Source organism: Pollachius pollachius, assembly GCF_949987615.1.
Source record: "Pollachius pollachius genome assembly, chromosome: 20".
NCBI lineage: Eukaryota > Metazoa > Chordata > Actinopteri > Gadiformes > Gadidae > Pollachius > Pollachius pollachius.
Genome location: NC_136953.1, coordinates 5,500,539 through 5,521,623, shown reverse-complemented (window position 1 = coordinate 5,521,623; position 21,085 = coordinate 5,500,539). Strand labels below are relative to the sequence as shown.

The following is a 21,085-nucleotide window of genomic DNA, read 5'->3' as shown; positions in this document are numbered from 1 at the left end:
AGGATACCTGGGGAGGCTTTTGTATGAATGTGATCAATCAGAAATGTGGATTCATTAGACATTTGGATTATTTTCTATAAGTATCAAAAGAGTCGATTCTTGATAAAGGCCTATGAGATTGGGTTTGTTCAGGGTCTAGTTGACCTTAGTATGGAGGTCTATTATAAAGGTAATATAGGATGTCAGTTAACCTGTTTAAAAAGTTACTATCCAATTTTTATATACAAAAATCATGTCCGGCAGTAGTATCGCTTAACCACAAGGATGCGCCAAAAGTCCAAATATCATAATATCATCAGTCCAAGGCCATCAATATTTTCTATTCTATACATTACATTAAAGTAGAGGATGATTGCATCGGGATTTAATAAAATAAGAGCTGTATTAGGTTTACCATTCCACATCGGATATTTGTATTTTAATTCAGTTTTATTGTGTTTTACATATATGAATAATACATAAAAAATATAATCCAAGTTTAGTTTATTGTATGAAAAGCTGCACGACTATAACATATTTACACGTTTCAAAGTAGAGGACACACACATACACTCACATGCACGCGCGCACGCACACGCGCGCACACACACACACACACACACACACAAACACACACGCACACACACACACACGCACGCACTCCCCCGCAGTGTGTGTGCATTCCGGGACACGGAAGCGGCTCCCCACCGCCCCCTGCTGGCAGCACCGGCCGCTGCTCCCCACCGCCCCCTGCTGGCAGCACCGACTCCTACCGCTCGGCTCACTACACAAATGGCGGAGGGGGACTTGGACGTGGATTCGCTGATCTCCAGGCTTCTAGAGGGTGAGTTTCACTTACTTGTTTTCACGTTGAATTGTTTGCCGGAGAGAATGTACACATGGATGCGGGGGTGTGAGGGCACCGATCGGGGATATAGGAGGCTTGCTGTGTCGGTTGTTTAAAGGGGGTTGTTGAAGCTGGCAGTCCCGTCTCTCAATACCAAACATAGGCACACCTTTCGCCCCAACCACCGCCTTCCACCGCCCCTGTTACAATGTATTTTTTCTATATGGCAACAGTGTATTATAACAGGGAGCAAGAATGTTGATAATTGAGACACGGTTTAGTTATTGAATTTAGTATAAAGTGTTGCATTCTATCAGTCCTGGTTAGAAAGTTCCTGACTTAAGCCTCACAGTCAGTCTCTACAGGGCATAGATTCAATTCCCAAACCTTCAGCCATAATGTCATCTTTAAATATAGTTGCTATGATGTCTCTTCCCGGGGATATAAAAGTTGCATAATGACAGCCCTAACTTAAAGATGTAACTATAATAAAAAGAAAAGTATGTGGAATAGTAAAGTGAAATCTCTGGATCCTATGAGTTTCTGGTCAGCTGTTTGCACTAATGGTGTAAATATGGAATTCAGAAGTAGGCTGCTTATAAGAGATTACATTTTGTACGGAACACTGTTGGGAGAAGCTCTCTTTAACCATGTATTCTAGTCTCAAGAGCCTGTTTTAAGAGAACAATGCGGTTAATAGTATTTGGTTTAGTCAACAGTGTTTCGAAGACCGCTGTCTAATACCAAGACAGTGTACTCTCTGTCTGAGGAATTGTGTGTGGCACACACACACACACACGCACACACACACACACACACACACACACAAATGGAAAAATACATTTTTGCAGCCCACACGAATGAGCAAACTTTGTCCAGATCAACAGAGAATTTGCATATTTCATTCAGCTCATTAGTGATTAGAGGTTGTATGTTCTGTGGACATGTGGCTTGTTTTTACAATTATTAATGATAATGGTGTTAATATTTGATACTACTTTTTGTAACTCCAACGAAGAAAAAGACAATTCTCATCCGTGGCCCATCAATAGAGTGTGTATTACTGGTGATTACTGAATAATGTTTTGCAAAGACTTCAAGAAAGCAGCTGTTTTGAACTTCATTCTCCAAACCTTGGTGAATTCACTCAGTATCCATTGATGGATCACCAATCCATTGTTGATACATGTTTTAGTCTTTAATATATTATCTACTCTGTTACATGGTGACCCTTCGTATGGCTGTTTCCTCTGAACTACAATGAACGGAACAAACATTATTTGTTGGAATCACTGCTGTGTCTAGCTATCTGTGCTCGGTATGAGGTTAGCATACCGGCTAGCACTAGCATATTGTAGCATCTCTGAGACAATAATAGGAACCCTTACACCTCTTGCCCACTGCATCCGTCCGTTGACGGATCCCATTGACTTTGAACGGGGCGGAGCCGCAATGCATTGTGGATCCATCCGTTCCGTTGGATCCGTCGGCTCCGTCAAGATGTTGAAAAATGTTCAACTTTTCAGGCAGCGACGGATCCGTCATCCAATCAGATGATCGTGTATGCTCGGGCGTGGCTGACGGATGCCTCTGCAAAGACTACCCCCCCCCATCTGTCAGCCACGCCTTCCGTCGTCCGTTGACGGACGGGGCAGTGGGCAAGAGGTGTTAATCTGAAATAGAGAGGAGTTTGTGTGTGTGTGTGTGTGTGTGTGTGTGTGTGTGTGTGTGTGTGTGTGTGTGTGTGTGTGTGTGTGTGTGTGTGCGTGTGCGCCCCCTTCCTGTCACGCAAGCCTCTCTGGTGATGGCTGATGTCTCTCTCTCTTTCTCTCTCTCTCTCTCTCTGGCTCACACACAAATCCACGCCTCACCTTAAACCCTGATTTTGGTGGTGTGTTAGTGTGTGTGATTAGTACCTAATCTGATCCTCCCCTGGGGAACCACCCAATGTTAACAGACTGTTTGAATCTTTTCCTGTCTGCACAGTGCATTGCAGCAGAGCTTCGTACTTAAAAGTTATTCGAAGGCTTTATCACTCAAAACACACTCACTGGCGCAAAAGACTGCAGTCGGCGACTGAAGGACAGGACAGTGTGGGTGGGGTGGAGAATGACCTGTGTTTGAATTTCTATGTATTTCTTTGTTAGTCGCCCATTTATTGAACTCCAGCTCATTCCCTTTTATATTTGATTTCGGGGTGTCTGCACAAAAGTGTGTGTGTGTGTGTGTGTGTGTGTGTGTGTGTGTGTGTGTGTGTGTGTTGTCTGCTTGCACAATGTTGGCCTAAGTCGGTCCTAAGCCGAATCTACCGTTTCCACCAGCAACCACCTGCGACAGTGCCTTGCTCACGGGCCTCACGTCGGTCTGTTGGTTTGGGGCGGGGAGCCGGGCACCTCAGCGCATCCCAGCAGGCAGTGTGTGTGTCCCCGGGCCCCCCTAAGCCTTTGTAAGGCCAGCTTTACCAGCACCACCACCACCACCACCACCAGCAGCAGATATACAACAACAGCAGCTCTGTGTCCTGGCTGGCATGGCAGGCAGGATTCTGTAGGGCTCCGCCCACACAGCACCCTGGCTCTAGAGTGGGAGGGAGGGAGGGAGGGAGGGAGGGAGGGAGGGAGGGAGGCTGGGGGGGAGAGGGAAAGAGAATAAGAGTGGAGGAAGGAGGGGAAAAAGAAGGAGGAGAGAGGGAAGGAATGAGAATGTGAGATGACAAGAGAAAGAGAGGAGGGAGGGAGAGAGAGATAGAGAGAGGGACCTATAAACAGAACGGATAGGGACAGACAAAGAATGAAAATGGAAAGTTCAGCCATTAAGTTTCTTTCTTGTTGGCCAAAGCCCTGAGCCAACATGAACCCGAGGGGGGGGGGGGGGGGGGGGGGGGCGGCAGAGGAGAGAGAGAGAGAGAGAGAGAGAGAGAGAGAGAGAGAGAGAGAGAGAGAGAGAGAGAGAGAGAGAGAGAGAGAGAGAGAGAGAGAGAGAGAGAGAGAGAGAGAGAGAGAGAGAGAACAGAGACCTCCAGCATTCGGTGCTGATGATAACGCCCCCTCGCGTTACTAGAGAGCACATGCTGTACTGTGTGTGTGTGAGAGATTCAGTCCCCCACCCCACCCTTACGATGGGGGGCTCAAAGACACAGTGGTGTGTGTGTGTCACACTGCAATGGAATCAACAATAATGGCAGAGCATCTTCAGGCAAAACAATCACACCACACACATGCAAACTTCTCCCCCCCCCCCACTCCTGCCCCAAAGCACACACACAACCACCCCTGGGACGACGAAAGGCACAACTGTCACCACAGCTTTTGACCGACAGACGGTGAACATTTTGATTGAATTGATCATTTATACTTTAACTTTTCTTTATCGCCTTCTCTGTTTTCGCTCTTTGTTGTTTTGGTCTTTTGTCCGTCCTCTATGTCCTGTCCCTCTTTCACCAGCCTGTTTTTGTATTTACTCGAGTCTCTCACTCGTTCTCTCACCACAAAGGCGGCCATTTATGCCGCTTGACATTTTGGGGGCGAAACAAATGTGCGCGCAGAAAGAGAAACGCAGCTCTGAGATCGCATCGCTGGGATGGTTCGCCCCCGCTCTCCCTCTGTTCCTCGCCTCTCCTCTCTCGTCCTCTTCTCCTCTCGCCCCCTCTCTCTCCCTCCAGGCTTCCCTCCTAGTCCCATCCCCCTCTCCTTTTCTTTCTCCCCCTCCGTCCCTCCCTCCTTTTCCCTCTCTCCAACCCTCAATCCTTTTCTCCCCCTCCATCCCTCCCTCCTTTTCTCCCCCTTTTCCCTCTGTTTTACTAGTTTAGTGTTTTGCTATTCTACATTCATAGTGGTGGTTTGGGGGTCAACATTTTCCACTTTCCTCGTTCTCAGAGAGAGCGAGAGAGAGAGAGAGAGCGAGAGAGAGACTTGTATTGTCTCTCTCTCCGAGCTCCAAGGGTTGGTTGGAGCTGGAGGGTGGAGGGTATGGCCGGGTGGTTGCCTGGTTTCAACCTCACTATCATGCTGGTGTGGAGGACCAATCAGTTCGGGGGGTGGGGGTAAAAGCCCAAATCCTGACGATGCAGATGTTTCTGCTGACAGGTCAGAGGACCACACAGAGCATAAAAGATGCAGAGTCACACCTGTTTAGGATTCACCCTACCCTCTCCAGCTCCTCCAACCACCGTCCTCCATGACTACAGAGAAGAAGAGCAAGTGGAGTTTCAAGGACACAACTTGTTGTTGGTCCATTTCAACAGAATGTTTCCAAACCCTAAGCATATTAGCGTTTTAGCTCTATAAGCGAGGCTAGAGCTGAAATGTGGTGGCTGATAGCCATTCTCTCCCTCATATGAAGCCTGGGCTTAGAAACGCACATGGAGAAACACACACTGTGGCACCCCTGTGCCCCGAATGTCAATGCCCGGTAGGAACCACACAGGAGTCGAGGTTTACAGCCGCAGTCGGCGTTTATTCTGAGGACGTGCGACACTCTAAGAGTAAATATGGCTGAGCTAGGGTCTCCGCGAGCCTCGTAGTCTCTGGCGTACTCGTGTCGTTCTTGTCTCCGTTCTTCCCGTGTCGGTCCCCCGCTCCCCTTTTTGGGGTCTCTGTCCACGTGTCCTCCCACTGGCCAGGTGTCCCTCATCCGGCTGATTGGGTGGGGGGTTGTGCTGCTCTCTGTCGCCGGCTGGTGGATGGCGGTGGTATACGCCCTCCACCACGAACCCCCGGACCCTCCCGGTGGGGGTCGGGATGCCACACTCCTTCACCGCTTGATGAAGCCCCCGGTCGGCTGGGTCCCAACCCAGGCAGGCATCCCGGCGTGACAGGGCATCGGCGTTGGTGTGCTCCTTGCCCGGTCGGTGGTCCACCTTGAAGTGGAAGTCCTGGAGGGCCAAGAACCACCTCGTTACCCGGGCATTGGTGTCCTTGGCGCTGGCCATCCATTTCAGGGGGGCGTGGTCGGTGACCAGGGTAAACTCCCGACCTATCAGGTAGTACCGGAACTTACCCACGGTCCACTTGATGGCCAGGGCCTCTTTCTCCACCGTGGAGTAGTTCCTCTCATTGGGCAGGAGTTTCCGGCTGATGTAGGTGATTGGGTGCTCGTCTCCGGCCCGGACCTGGGACAGCACTCCCCCCAGCCCTACTTCCGAAGCGTCTGTGTGCACAATGAGGGGGAGAGAAAAGTCAGGGGTTATGAGCACCGGCTCCGAGCATAGGGCTTCGCGGAGGGTTCCGAAGGCCTTCTCGGCCGCCTCGGACCACCGGACTCGGTCGGGCAAGGCCTTCCGGGTCAGGTCATTGAGGGGGCTGGCCAGCGTGGCGAAGCCGGGTATGAATCGCTGGTAATACCCTACCAGCCCGAGGAACGACTTCACCTGTTTTTTCGAGGTGGGGCGGGGCCAGTCCCGGATGGCGGCCACCTTGCTCTCCTGCGGCCGTACGTTTCCCCGCCCTACCCGGTACCCCAGGTAGGCCGTCTCCTCCAGCCCGAGGCGGCACTTGGCCGGGTTGGCGGTTAGACCGGCCCTCCGTAGCTCCCCCAACACGGCCCGCAGCTGCCGGAGGTGGATGTCCCAGCTGTCGCTGTGGATGATTATGTCATCGATGTATGCGGCGGCGTAGGCCCGGTGAGGCCGTAGGAGCTGGTCCATCATCCTCTGGAACGTGGCCGGGGCCCCGTGGACGCCGAAGGGGAGGACGGTGTACTGGTACAGGCCCCCCGGGGTCGCGAACGCCGTCTTCTCCCGGGCGGTCCGGGTCAGCGGCACCTGCCAGTACCCCTTGGTTAGGTCCAGGGTCGTGAGGTATCTGGCGGGCCCGAGGCGCTCGATTAGCTCGTCCACCCTGGGCATGGGATAGGCGTCGAACTCTGAGGCCTCGTTCAGCCTCCGGAAGTCGTTGCAGAACCTGACCGTCCCGTCAGGTTTGGGCACGAGGATGACTGGGCTGGACCAGGCGCTGCGTGACTCCTCGATGACTCGGAGCTGGAGCATTCGTCCCACCTCCTCCTGGATGGCCTCCCGCCGGGCTTCTGGGATCCTGTAGGGGGGAACTCTCACCGTTACCCCTGGTGCCGTTCGGATATCGTGGTGGGTGACCGTTGTTCTCCCTGGGACCTCCGAGAACACGTCCTGGTGCTGCAACACTATCTCCTCGAGGTCCTGCTTCTGGGCCGGGCTGAGGTCCTCTCCTACCGGAACCACCGGGAATTGGCCTCGGGCCGCCAGCGCCGGGGGTGCCGGGTCTGGCGGATCCACTCCCCCCCTCCACTGCTTCAGGATGTTGATGTGGTACAGCTGGGTGGGCTTGCGTCTCCCGGGCTGTCGTACCCGGTAGTTCACCTCCCCCACTCGTTCGACCACCTCGTATGGCCCCTGCCATTTGGCCAGGAATTTGCATTCCGCCGTGGGGACCAGGACCAGCACCAGGTCTCCGGGGCGGCAGGTCCGCAGCTGGGCCCCCCTGTTGTAGACCCTCGCCTGGGCCTGCTGTGCTCGCCGTAGGTGGTCCCGCACGATGGGCCACACTCTGGCCATGCGGTCCCTCACCTGCTCTACGTGGTCCAGCGTGGTGCGGTGGGGGGACGGCTGGCTCTCCCAGGCCTCCTTGGCCAGGTCCAGGATTCCCCGGGGTCTCCTCCCGTACAGCAGCTCGAACGGGGAGAAACCGGTGGAGGCCTGGGGTACCTCCCGTACGGCGAACAGGACATGGGGCAGCAGCTGGTCCCAGTTCTTCCCGTCGGCATCCATGGCCTTTCTCAGCATCTGTTTCAGCGTTTTGTTGAAACGCTCCACGAGGCCGTCCGTCTGTGGGTGGTACACGGAGGTCCGGAGCTGCTTGACCTGGAGTAGGCTAAGCAGTTCCTTAAACACCCGGGACATAAAGCACGATCCCTGGTCGGTCAGGACCTCCCTGGCTATCCCCACCCGGCTAAACAGAAGCATGAGCTCCTTGGCTACCGCCTTGGCTGTGGCCGCGCGAAGGGGTAGGGCTTCGGGGTACCTGGTGGCGTAGTCCACCAGCACTAGGATGTACCGGTGTCCCCGGCTGGTTTTGGGGAGGGGCCCCACGATGTCGAGGGCTATCCGGTCGAACGGGGTTTCTATAAGGGGCATGGGAATCAGGGGGTTTCTGGCCGTGGCTCGAGGGGCTGCCCGCTGACACTCGGGACACGCCTGGCAGTGCTGCTCTACATCCCTTTTTACCCCTGGCCAGTAGAACCTCGCTAAAACCCGGTCCCGGGTTTTGTCCATGCCCAAGTGGGCTCCCAGGAGGTGTGTGTGGGCCATAAAGAGCACCTTGCTGACATACGGTCGCGGGACCACTAGTTGTTCCCTCACCCCGCCCTCTCCCGCCACTACTCTGTATAGCAGTCCCCCCCTGGTGCTGAAGTGTGGGTGTGGTGGTTGACTCACCGAGTCCCGCGCCTGTCCGTCGTGGGCCAAGACGTGGCTCCAGGCGTGTTTCAGCGCCTCGTCTCGGAGCTGGGCCGTGGCGAACTGGCCGGGGCGGGTCGAGCCTTCCCCCCCTTCCGGCAGGAAGTCCGAGAACTCGGTGAGGGGGGAACTCTCCGGCGCCTCCGGGGGGTCCGTTCGGGAGGGGGCCGGGAGGGTTTCCGGGGGGCCGGCGGGGTCCGGCGTCCCAGCGCCGGTGGGTCCTCCCGCCGCTCGGATCGGGGACCCCGGTGGGGAGGGCCCGTTCCCCGCCGAGTCCTGGTCTTCCTCCGTTCGCCCTCCGTGGGAGGACGGGAGCCTGGTAGCCCCGTAGGCCTGTCGCGCCCCCTTCAGCCCTCTGCGTGGTGGTTCTCTCCGGCTCCGGCGTTCTCGCGCGGGGTCCCATAGCCGGTGGAAGATCGGGCAGTCCCTCCCGATCAGCAGCGGTACCGGGAGGTGGGGTACGATCCCGGCCCGCGTCGTGAACGTCCCGTGCGGGGTCCGTATGACGACGTGGCAGGTCTCGTACGTCCGGGTGTCCCCGTGCACGCAGGCCACCTCCATGGGGGCCCCTTCCTTCCCGCCCGCCAAGTCGGGGCGGAGGAGAGTGACCACGCTCCCGGTGTCCACGAGGGCCTGCGTGTCCCGGTTCATCACCCGCGCCGGTATGGTCGGGCTCCCTGTCGTCCCCTGCGCCCAACAGGTCGCCAGCATGCAGGGCCGGTTCGCCCCCGGATCCGCGTCGGCCGACGGCATCGACACATCTCGGTTCCCCGGGCAGTCGCGAGCGAGGTGGCCGGGTTGGCCGCACCCGTAGCAGCGCCTCCACTCGCTCCTCTCCTGTCTCCAGCTCGGCGGGTCGGGGATGTGTCTCGCGGCCCCAGCCGCGGGTCCTCGCGGGACCCGGCGGGTCTCGGCGCGTCGTGGGGTGGTCCAGGTTCGGGCGCTCTGTTGGGCCACCTGCCAGTTCTCCAGTCGCCGGACCAGGTCGTCGACGGTGTCGGGGTGGTGGTGGGCCATCATCTGTCGCGCGTCCGGCGGGAGTCGGCGGAGCGTGTGGTCTATGATCACCCGATCGATGGGGCTGGGCCCTTCCCCCGCCGTCAGCCACCGCTTCACCAGCCGAGTGAGCTGGGCGATCTGTGTTCGGACGGCGCCCCGGTCGTCGAGCCGCCAGTCGGCGACACGTTGTGCGCGGGCCGCGAGGTTGTGGCCGTAGTAGGCCAAGATCGCCTGTTTGAGGGTCGAATACTGCCGGGCGGCCTCCGCCGGTAGGTCCTGGCTCGCCTGCTGGGCGGGCCCGGTGAGGAACGGGGCCAAGATATGGGCCCACTGCTCCTCCGGCCAGCTTTCCCTCTGGGCGGTCCGCTCGAACATCTCGAGGTAGGCCTCCACGTCGTCGTCGGGGCCCAGCCTCGAGAGCCGGCTGGTCGGGGCGGTGGTCGAGGCGGCGGCCGCGGCCGCGGTTGCATCGGCGGTCGCGGCGGACTGCTGGGTGAGCCGTAGTACGGCCTCGCGGAGCAGGGCTAGGCTCTCCGCGGTCTCCCGCTGCTGCTGCTGGGCGAACGTCGCCGCACTCTCCTCCGGGTGCTGCATGTCGGCTGAGGGGGGTTGTAGCGGGGGTCGTCAGGTTGCCCGCGTCCTCCACCATATGTGGCACCCCTGTGCCCCGAATGTCAATGCCCGGTAGGAACCACACAGGAGTCGAGGTTTACAGCCGCAGTCGGCGTTTATTCTGAGGACGTGCGACACTCTAAGAGTAAATATGGCTGAGCTAGGGTCTCCGCGAGCCTCGTAGTCTCTGGCGTACTCGTGTCGTTCTTGTCTCCGTTCTTCCCGTGTCGGTCCCCCGCTCCCCTTTTTGGGGTCTCTGTCCACGTGTCCTCCCACTGGCCAGGTGTCCCTCATCCGGCTGATTGGGTGGGGGGTTGTGCTGCTCTCTGTCGCCGGCTGGTGGATGGCGGTGGTATACGCCCTCCACCACGAACCCCCGGACCCTCCCGGTGGGGGTCGGGATGCCACAACACACACACACACACACACACACACACACACACACACACACACACACACACACACACACACACACACACACACACACACACACACACACACACACACTCTAAAATGCAGGTGAACACACACAGCTGTGTGGCTGGTTGTCCTACTTTTCTTTTACGGCTTTTGTACAAACCCATTTAATTGTAATGCTGCAGCTCCCATTCCCTCTCTGTCCTACCTGTTCCACCCTCGCCTCCAGTGTGTGAGGCAGCGTCTGCATAGTTTTGAGTGTGTCCTTCTGGGGCGTCCTTGACGGGAGTGATGCAACGTGGTTCAGCCTCGCTTAGTTTGGCTGAACGCACACTGAGGGGGGGGGGGGGCTTTGGGTGTCTGGGTCCGTCAGCCTACAGTCAAACCTCATCATCCTCGAGCAAGCTGGCCCCTGCACCCCCTCCGAGTCCTTAACGGCCTGGCTCTGAACCCACCGCAGGTCACTCTTTGGATAAACGTTTCTCCTTAGTGACTAAGCAGCTCCTCAAGAAGCTCTCGGGCCGCTCTGAGTGACAGGCCCACCTCCCTCCTCCTCCAACCAGCAGCGCCTATATATGGTAATGCATCCCAAGACCTGCCTGATGGTGATTCTATCTTTCTCCCTCGACCCCTGTTTTCTCCCCCCCCCCCCCCCCACTCTCCCTATCTCTTTCTTTATCTCTTTTCGTCTCTCTCGCTCTCGCTTTCCCTCCACATCTCTGCCTTTCTCCAGACTTTCCCTCCTCTTCTTGGCTCGGGACTTGCTTGCCCTAAGAAACTTCTATTTAAGGAGGTTTTTTTTCGGCTGTTAATGAACGGAAAACTGTGGGCTTGGTGACCCCCTGAGCCCGGCCGAGGAAGGGGAAAGTGTTCTGCAACAACAAGAGACACTGGGCCTAATTTAGGCATTCAAACAACATGGCAGCCTGCTACATTGTAACTACACGTTCACATTTAAAGTTAAACTGGATTTGTAATTTGAGATGCAAAGAGCAGATGAAAGAAAATATATACTATAACTTCACTCAATTCAATGAAGAGTGACTAACTACCCTTGGATTCCTCAGCGCGCACACACACACACACACACACACACACACACGCACACACACACACACACACACACACACGCACACACACACACACACACACACACACACACACACACACACACACACACACACACACACACTTACTTTCCAGAAGACCATACACGCTTGTAAGCAGGGAAGCATAACGCTGCCAAATTAGGAGTGATGGATCACATCGTGGGGATTCCCATGGAATGACTCCTGCACAATTCTGCCCTTCTTGGCTCCTGTAAGACTGTTACTGTACTACACACACACACACACACACACACACACACACACACACACACACACACACATACACATACACACACAAAAAACACTATCATACACACACAACCTTGAACATGGCCAACATGAAGTTCAGCTCCAGATAAAGCAGCTGTTTTATTGAAGGATTTCTTCCATGACAGACAATGATGTGTGTGTACACTGTGTTGCATTCCAGATTACATTGTGTGTGCCTGTGTGATTTGATTAAACAAGGTGTGTGTGTGTGTGTGTGTGTGTGTGTGTGTGTGTGTGTGTGTGTGTGTGTGTGTGTGTGTGTGTGTGTGTGTGTGTGTGTGTGTGTGTGTGTGCCTTTTCTTTGCTGAGTTAATACAGTCATGTCAACGCATCACAGCAGGGAGGAGTCTATACACAGCTTTCGGCTGTGGTTATTCAGGGTTTGAACCCAGTACCATTCCTCTAGTATGTCCCGGGGCTTCAGTACTAAGGTACCCACTAGCGCACCAATAACGCCCCTCCCCCTCCTGGTCACTGTGTAAACTGTTGCATGCTTAATGGGGGAAGTCCAACCTTTAGTCTAAATATAGAGCTACTGCTCCCCACTCACTGTGTGTGTGTGTGTGTGTGTGTGTGGCTGTGGGAGAGAACTCACTGTGTGGCTCTGGAAAACAGCCCGCCTGATAAATGACTTAATAGTCAAATAGTTTGAACACACCCAAACAAACAAACACACGGACACGGACTGGAGTGATACATATGCACACACATGGCAACTCCTTCCTGAAAGCCTTAGGAGTGAATCGAACGTCCCCATAGGTCACTCAAGCACCTCACCTCACAGACGAATAGGAACACCAGCTATGCGGAAACACGTCTGGTAAGACATGGCAGACTCAAGGGGGGTGAAGTCAGAGGGTCTCTCAACACTCGACTCTCAGGATATCTGGTGTCTTCCCGTACAGCACAATGGAGGGAAGCCTTCCTGTCCTGAGTAGGATATCTGAGCCACCATTGATCTAAACCAATTAGGCCCTACATGTGTTTGGGTTTTTGGACGGGCCCCCAGCTGTATATGGTTATGAATCTTGAAGGGGCCATAACAAATCCATCAGACTTTAACATACGACAATAAACCAAGAAACATTGGAGGGAATTATCAATGTTTTACCGCAAAGCCTCATTGAAGAAACTGACAGACCAAGGGCTCACCGACAAACCGTCTTTTAAGGGGACCATCCGATCAAAGCATTGCGGACATCAATCAGACCTGAAATACTGTCAAGGTACGGGTCAAATCAAGACTCCTGTATCTTGGCAGGACAGAAAACGCATTCTTCCTTTTCCTAAGATTTTCACAAGATAAATAAGGGCGAAACGAAATCTGGGTACTGAAGGCTTGTGTTGCATATATGCTTTTAATATCATTTCTGGTTTGAACGTTGGCTCACTGTTAACGATGATGGATATAAGCCAGATATCTAAAGCTGGCTCGCTTGAGTTGTAATGAATATTTTGTAGTACAAAGTTGAAAGTTTGACTAATTCCAAGGTCTTATTCTGTATATAACTTGCCAATCCATAAGATCTAAACGCTAGCAACGCCCATGTTCTATTTCCAGCCAGACTTGTTGGCTAAACTTTAGCTCCTGTATTTTGGTTTAAAGGTCATCTTGCAGTACGCCAATGCTACGTGTCACAGGGGCTTCTGACAAGACGAGCGTGCTACCTTCCACCGACTGTTTCCACCTCCATGCTCACCATAACCTTCTGCTTTGGTCTCTTTTTACATAAGCACCTGCATATTCTCCTCCCTCTCTGTCAAGTCCAGTCAAATGCTGTTTTATTTAGCCCTTTAATCACAGCTACAGTCTCGAAGGGCTTGACAGGCCCACATTATACCAAACTTCAAACCCTGATCCCTCTAAAGGCCAAAGGGAAAAACTCCCCAAAGCCAGAGGGAGGAAACCTTGAGAAGCAACATAATAGTCTGAACAGCATAGTCTGAACAGCATAGTCTGGTGGTTAGGGTGTTCAACTGCTCAGCAAGCAAGACACCCCTACCAACCTGCTCCTCAATGACCTGTCTCTATATCCACTGTCTAACCCCTACCTGCTCCTCAATGACCTGTCTCTGTATTCACTGTCTAACCCCTACCTGCTCCTTAATGACCTGTCTCTGTGTTCCCTGTCTAACCCCTACCTGCTCCTTAATGACCTGTCTCTGTATTCACTGTCTAACCCCTACCTGCTCCTTAATGACCTGTCTCTGTGTTCACTGTCTAACCCCTACCTGCTCCTCAATGACCTGTCTCTGTATTCACTGTCTAACCCCTACCTGCTCCTTAATGACCTGTCTCTGTGTTCCCTGTCTAACCCCTACCTGCTCCTTAATGACCTGTCTCTGTGTTCCCTGTCTAACCCCTACCTGCTCCTTAATGACCTGTCTCTGTATTCACTGTCTAACCCCTACCTGCTCCTTAATGACCTGTCTCTATAATCACTGTCTAACCCCTACCTGCTCCTTAATGACCTGTCTCTATAATCACCGTCTAACCCCTACCTGCTCCTTAATGACCTGTCTCTGTATTCACCGTCTAACCCCTATCTGCTCCTTAATGACCTATATATTCCCTGATTGACTTTTTTTAGACTGGACGCTTTGGATACTAAATGTGAGATACTAAATGGTAACCAGGGAGACAGGGATGGCTAGTTGGGCGACGGGTGCCTCCTGTGCAGACGTGTGACGGTAACCTCTCTCCCGCCCCTGCCCCTCACCCCCCAGTGCGAGGATGCCGCCCCGGGAAGATCGTCCAGATGACGGAGGCGGAGGTGCGGGGCCTCTGCATCAAGTCCCGGGAGATCTTCCTCAGCCAGCCCATCCTGCTGGAGCTGGAGGCCCCCCTGAAGATCTGTGGTCAGTACCCCCCACTGCCCTACGCCCCCACACACCGAGTCGTAGAAACACACCCACCTCCTCCACCTCCTCTAACACACCCACCTCCTCCACTCACACACCCACCTCCTCCACCTCCTCCTCTAACACAACCACCTCCTCCTCCTCCTCTAACACACCCACCTCCTCCACCTCCACCTCTCACACACCCACCTCCTCCACCTCCTCTCACACACCCACCTCCTCCACCTCCACCTCTCACACACCCACCTCCTCCACCTCCTCTAACACACCCTCTTCCTCCACCTCCTCTAACACAACCACCTCCTCCTCCTTCTCTCACACACCCACCTCCTCCACCTCCACCTCCTCCACCTCCACCTCTCACACACCCACCTCCTCCACCTCCTCTAACACACCCACCTCCTCCACCTCCTCCTCTCAAACACCCACCTCCTTCTCCTCTAACACACCCACCTCCTCCTCCACCTCCTCTAACACACCCACCTCCTCCTCCACCTCCTCTAACACACCCACCTCCTCCACCTCCTCCTCTAACACAACCATCTCCTTCTCCACCTCTCACACACCCACCTCCTCCACCTCCTCTAACACACCCACCTCCTCTACCTCCTCCTCTCAAACACCCACCTCCTCCACCTCCTCCTCTCAAACACCCACCTCCTTCACCTCCTCCTCTAACACACCCACCTCCTCCACCTCACACACCCACCTCCTCCTCCTCTAACACACGCACCTCCTTGACCACCTCCTTCTCCTCTAACACACCCACCCTCTCCTCCACCTCTCACACACCCACCTCCTCCACCTCTTCACACACCCACCTCCTCCACCTCTCACACCCACCTCCACCTCCTCTCACACACCCGCAATCTCCACCACCTCCCACACCCACCTCTTCCACCACCTCCTCCACCTCCCACACCCACCTCCTCCACCACCACCTCCACCTCACACACCCACCACCTCCATCTCCTCTCACACACCCACCTCCTCTCACACACCCACCTCCTCCACCTCCTTTCACATGATGTAGACGTTTCTCACGGTCTGTGCTCCCGTCTTTGTATCTGGCCTCGTGTCACCATCATTCCCTCTCACATCTCTTGTATCTTTCTCTTTGTATCTCGTTCTTACTTTCCCTTCTTTCGGCATTATTTGTATTTCGATATTTCTTTCGTATCTTCCTCTCCCTTAATTTTCATTGTGTATTTTATTCCTCCCTCTCCTTCCTCCATCTGCGTTGAACTGTTTATACTCCAAAGAGGCTTCGTTTGCATGAGAGCCAGCCGTTGACATGGCTGAGGCTGTTGTCCCTTCCTCCCTCCCTCCTCTCCCCGATAGGGGACATCCACGGCCAGTACACAGACCTGCTGCGGCTCTTTGAGTACGGGGGCTTCCCGCCCGAGGCTAACTACCTGTTCCTGGGGGACTACGTGGACCGGGGCAAGCAGTCCCTGGAGACCATCTGCCTGCTGCTGGCCTACAAGATCAAGTACCCCGAGAACTTCTTCCTGCTGCGCGGCAACCACGAGTGCGCCTCCATCAACCGCATCTACGGCTTCTACGACGAGTGTGGGTCGCCGCTAGCAACGCGCTTTGTGTTGAGGTGTCTGTGGATGTGTGTGTTTATAAGCAAGTCGTACAAGTACAGGCACGGGCGCACAAGTACCCCCACAAGCACACACAGTCAATGAATATAAATGCCAATGTCAGAATCTTGAAATAGCAGTTTTTAAAGGTCTCATGGCATGAAAATCTCACTTTATGAGGTTTTCTAACATAAATGAGTTCCCTTAGCCTGCCTATGGTCCCCCAGGGGCTAAAACTTGTGGTCGGTGAAAAACGAGCACTAGGTTTTCTGCTCGCCTTTGAAAAAACGGAGGCTCAAGCGAGCTGATTTGGAATGTGGTCCCATAAGTCGTCGTAAAGGATCTAAGCTCCACCCCTTTCTCTGCCTTGCCCGTCCAGAGAATTTGGCCCGCCAATGAGACACGACCGTGCGAGCGCCACATGTGTGTGTGTGTGTGTGTGTGTGTGATTACACACACTGTAACGCAAGTGTTTGCTGTTGGTGTTATGGCGCATAAAACGTTGGTTCTTTGACGTCTCTTGTATTTCCACAACGAGACTGTAGTTGGGGTTATCTCAGCCATGGTTGAGAATGAATTGGGGAAAGGAACTTTGGCTTTGACTCCCTGAAGTACATGAACCACGACATGGAGGAGAAAGGGATTGTTGGCCGCGAATGTCTCCCGCTTGAGCCCCGCTTCCAGCTGCCGAGGGACCACCTCCTCACCGCTGCAGGAGGCGGTGGTACCTAAGCGCTGACCGCTGCCGAGGTGGTGGTCCCTCGGCAGCGAGGCCCCGGCGGGAGACAATCATGCTCAACAATAGCGGGCAACAATCCCTTTCTCCTCCATGTCGTGGTTCAGTCTACTTCAGATTGATGTGGACGTGGAAGAACCAGAGACGTCGGAGAACCAGATGTGGTCGTTTGAGATTCATAATATCATCTGGAGGCTCACACAGCTTTTGGCCGTGATAATATATATTATATGATATAGATATCTATGTATAATATATTATTTAGATATAGAGCTCCAGGACTCCCGTGTGTTCTAGAATATTTACAGAACACGGCTAAAGATACACACCCACTGTAAACAGAGCGCATGGTACCGTGGCTGCAAGCTGCTCAGGGCCACACCCCCACCCTCCTCCTTGACCCACCTCTCGCCTCCTTATTTGCATTAAAGCTACAGACACCGAAACGGCGCATTTGGGGAAAGCTCAATGTGCGACTGGCTCGTGGTGGCTGTAATTCTGCACCACGGATGAATTTCGGGAACGTCTTCAAATACTGTGTTTGGGGCCTACTAATATCTATATTAAAGCATCCATAAAGTAGCATGCCATGGGACCTTTACCAAGTGACACTTTTGTGTCGTTTTGTTAACAAAAAGTGTGTGAGAGTGTATTAATAGCTACAATCCCCACGTCAGAGTGCAACCCCACCCCCTTCGCTCGGCTCATGAATGCCCGTCTTCTGCTCTGCAGGCAAACGCAGGTTCAACATCAAGCTTTGGAAGACCTTCACCGACTGCTTCAACTGCCTGCCCATCGCCGCCATCGTGGACGAGAAGATCTTCTGCTGCCACGGAGGTGACCCCCACAACTCAAGCTGTTCCCCTAGGGATCTTTAGCCCGCCTCGCCTCATTTTACCAAGCGGTTTTGGCTAACCAGTTTAAGCTATTAAACTTTTGCACGAGTTTTTTGATATTTTAATTGTTTCACGCATATCTGTCTTATAAACCCGAGGGCATCTTGCACTGGATTTAGGGTTGTGTTACAAATGTCTTCGGTAATTCTCTACCACCAGGTCTGTCTCCTGACCTCCAGTCCATGGAGCAGATCAGACGCATCATGAGACCAACAGACGTGCCTGACACAGGTGCAAACACACACGCTTTATGAAGTTATGATTTACATCGAGGCCCTCAGTCCTTGAACATTATTACTGGGAAACACATGCCCAAATAAGGCAGTCATTCTCAGGGTCCCTGTGTGTGTGTGTGTGTGTGTGTGTGTGTGTGTGTGTGTGTGTGTGTGTGTGTGTGTGTGTGTGTGTGTGTGTGTGTGTGTGTGCGTGCGCACAGCACTATAACATTCCCTAACTAGGCACTCCCTACAGGGCACTGAACTTGCGGCTTCATACCACAGGCCAGGACGAGATTTCCTTCATGGTAGATGAAGGAACTGTTGGACCCCACCGTTCCTGTTTCAATAAAATGATTAAATTTGAAAAGGCTTACCATCGGCTACCTAGCGGAAGTTTGGAACATTAGCTAAACGTAAAAAATAGGGTTGTAACGTTTGCTACAAAAAAACGCAAGAGGAATAATTCGCAAAAAATAAAATGGGATTAAATTGAATCTTTTAAGAAAGAATAAATTGCATATTATATAAAGACATGAGGGAACATGGCAAACGGTAATTTCGACATTGTGCAATCGATTGTATGACTTCTTCTGACAAGTCTACTTATTGTAAGTCACTTTGGATAAAAGCATCTGCTAAATGCCCTGAATGTAAATGCTAAACTTATGCATGACATTAAATAAGATACCTATTTTCCGTGTGTGTGTGTGTGTGTGTGTGTGTGTGTGTGTGTGTGTGTGTGTGTGTGTGTGTGTGTGTGTGTGTGTGTGTGTGTGTGTGTACCAGGGCTGCTGTGTGACCTGCTGTGGTCCGATCCGGACAAGGACGTGCAGGGCTGGGGGGAGAACGACCGCGGCGTCTCCTTCACCTTCGGCGCCGACGTGGTCAGCAAGTTCCTCAACCGCCACGACCTGGACCTCATCTGTCGGGCCCACCAGGTACCAGGCCCCTGCTACACAGACTCTCTCTCTCTCTCTCTCTCTCTCTCACACCCTTGTTAGGAGATATGTCGTAAGTCAAACCACAAAGTAGCTGTTTAACGGTGCCCTGTTGAAGCGTTAAATACAAGTCCGTCCAGTCCTTCGTCTCTTTGTGGTTAGCGTCTGTGTTTTTAACTCCTGCGGTACATTTGTCAGGCAAAATATTGCTTGATGCTGTAGCCTTGTTTGTGTTTTTACTAATCTATTTTCTCACGACTTCAATTTACTTAATATTAGTTTCTGCTGTGTATTGTGCCACTGCCCATTGGGCAGCTACTGCACTCCTAACCTTCCCTGGAAGGAGGGATCCCTCTTGTGTGTTTCTTCTCCAGGTTTCCCCCCTCTGGACTTTCCCCTCTGCCCCCAAGAGGGCTCATAGTGTTGGGGTTAGTGGTGAACAATGTGGGGCCTGTTGAGCCCCTTTGAGTCATCGTGTTAAGGGTTATATTAATCAGCCTGTTCTCTGGCGCCCCCAGGTGGTGGAGGACGGCTATGAGTTCTTCGCCAAGAGGCAGCTGGTGACGCTGTTCTCTGCACCGAACTACTGCGGCGAGTTCGACAACGCAGGGGGCATGATGAGCGTGGACGAGACCCTGATGTGCTCCTTCCAGGTGTGTGTGTGTGTGTGTGTGTGTGTGTGTGTGTGTGTGTGTGTGTGTGTGTGTGTGTGTGTGTGTGTGTGTGTGTGTGTGTGTGTGTGTGTGTGTGTGTGTGTGTGTGTTTTTAGCAATGTCTAAATATAGAGTGTCTACTGCTCCCCACTGTGTGTGTGAGAGAGCAAAAAATGTGTGTCTGTGTGTGTGTACTCGTGTGTGTGTGTGTGTATATACACATGTGCGTATATGTGTGTGTCCGGTGTGTGTGTTTAAAAGTGTGTGTATGTATGTGTGTGTGTGTACGTGTGTGTGTGCATGCATGCATGTGTGTGAGTCAATGAGAAGAATAAGATAGATTTCAACCCGACCTCTTTGTTTGCGTAGATCCTGAAGCCATCAGAGAAGAAGGCCAAGTACCAATATGGCGGCATGAACACCAGCCGCCCAATAACCCCACCTCGCACAGCCCAGCCCCCCAAGAAACGGTGAAGGAAGAAGGAAGCTAGGATAGGAAGGAAGGAAGGATGTGTGTACGGACGGACGTACAAAGGAAGGATTTTGTTTTGAATGAGTGGTAATCCCCGCCAACTCGGCACCCTTTTCATAGTTCAACATTTCTCAAGAACAAAGGTCCGACACCCACCACTACTCAGACCTCCACAGGGGGTAGCGTACCGATGCGATGGTACTTTGTTAAGGACGCCGTCTTATTTTATACAACTGTAAACCAACCGGGAACTGTTCTGTGCACCATGGCCTGTCATATCGAGTATGTTTTTCTGCCGACACGTTTGTTAGGTCCTGAAATGTTTGTGGAAAAAAAACTGGCAAAAACTAAATGGAAATCAAAATGCAGTACGAGGGTCCGTGCCTGGTCCTGTTTTAGTTTAGCCTAGCCTCGTTCCTGCACTTGCCTCCCACATTTCTACCCCCATCTGTACAGACGATTGTTAATGACACCCGCTGCGTTTTCAATAAATAATTTGCGGAATAATTGTTGTCTGGATGCTCCACTTATTTCATGAGGTAAAGGGGAACCCATTGGACGACCAGGTGTGTTTGATGTGGACGGGCCACCGCAAGCCTTTATCAAATTGGATCCATTAGTGACATCACAAGAGGGAGTCCGCCCAGATCTATAATGGGTAGATCAGCCCATTGGGTCTCTCTCTCTCTCTCTCTCTCTCTCTCCTTTTAAAATGTATCCAGTTACAGAATACATGCCCAAAAATGTAATATGTAACGTATTCCGTTGCATCACTCAATCTGATTATTGTATTCTGAATACTTGGATTACTTCCACATTGAATTGCATTTTATAGTGTAGGAATGCGGCATCAAATCCTGCTTACTAAACAGGCCTATTCTGGTGTGTGTTCTTCTGTTCAAACTGGCTGAATGTGCTGACGGTGCAGACGGCTTTTATTCTACTACATTCAATTGACTTGACTTTCTTATTCTAATTTCTTACTCAAAAGGTAGTGCCCATTGAGTTTGTGTTTGTTTGATACAGCTAATAAGAGAAAGACATTAGGTCCATCCACAC

General features: G+C 52.9%; 1 protein-coding gene across 1 annotated transcript; it reads left to right on the top strand.

Moving 5' to 3' along the window:
- Positions 1 to 762: 762 nt before the first annotated feature.
- LOC307091192 (serine/threonine-protein phosphatase PP1-beta catalytic subunit-like) lies at positions 763 to 20,533 on the top strand. Its single transcript, XM_079758114.1, has 8 exons — positions 763 to 823; positions 14,390 to 14,521; positions 15,866 to 16,096; positions 17,582 to 17,686; positions 17,905 to 17,976; positions 18,750 to 18,901; positions 19,420 to 19,554; positions 19,924 to 20,533. The coding sequence occupies exons 1-8, from the start codon at positions 772 to 774 to the stop codon at positions 20,026 to 20,028; spliced, it is 984 nt and encodes a 327-aa protein (XP_079614240.1). The 5' UTR covers positions 763 to 771; the 3' UTR covers positions 20,029 to 20,533.
- Positions 20,534 to 21,085: the final 552 nt, after the last annotated feature.

Coding starts and splice junctions, on each gene's coding strand:
- LOC307091192 (XM_079758114.1), top strand. CDS start 772: ATGGCGGAGGGGGACTTGGACGTGGATTCGCTGATCTCCAGGCTTCTA. Junction 824..14,389: donor GATCTCCAGGCTTCTAGAGG/GTGAGTTTCACT, acceptor CTCACCCCCCAG/TGCGAGGATGCCGCCCCGGG. Junction 16,097..17,581: donor CTACGGCTTCTACGACGAGT/GTGGGTCGCCGC, acceptor TCTGCTCTGCAG/GCAAACGCAGGTTCAACATC.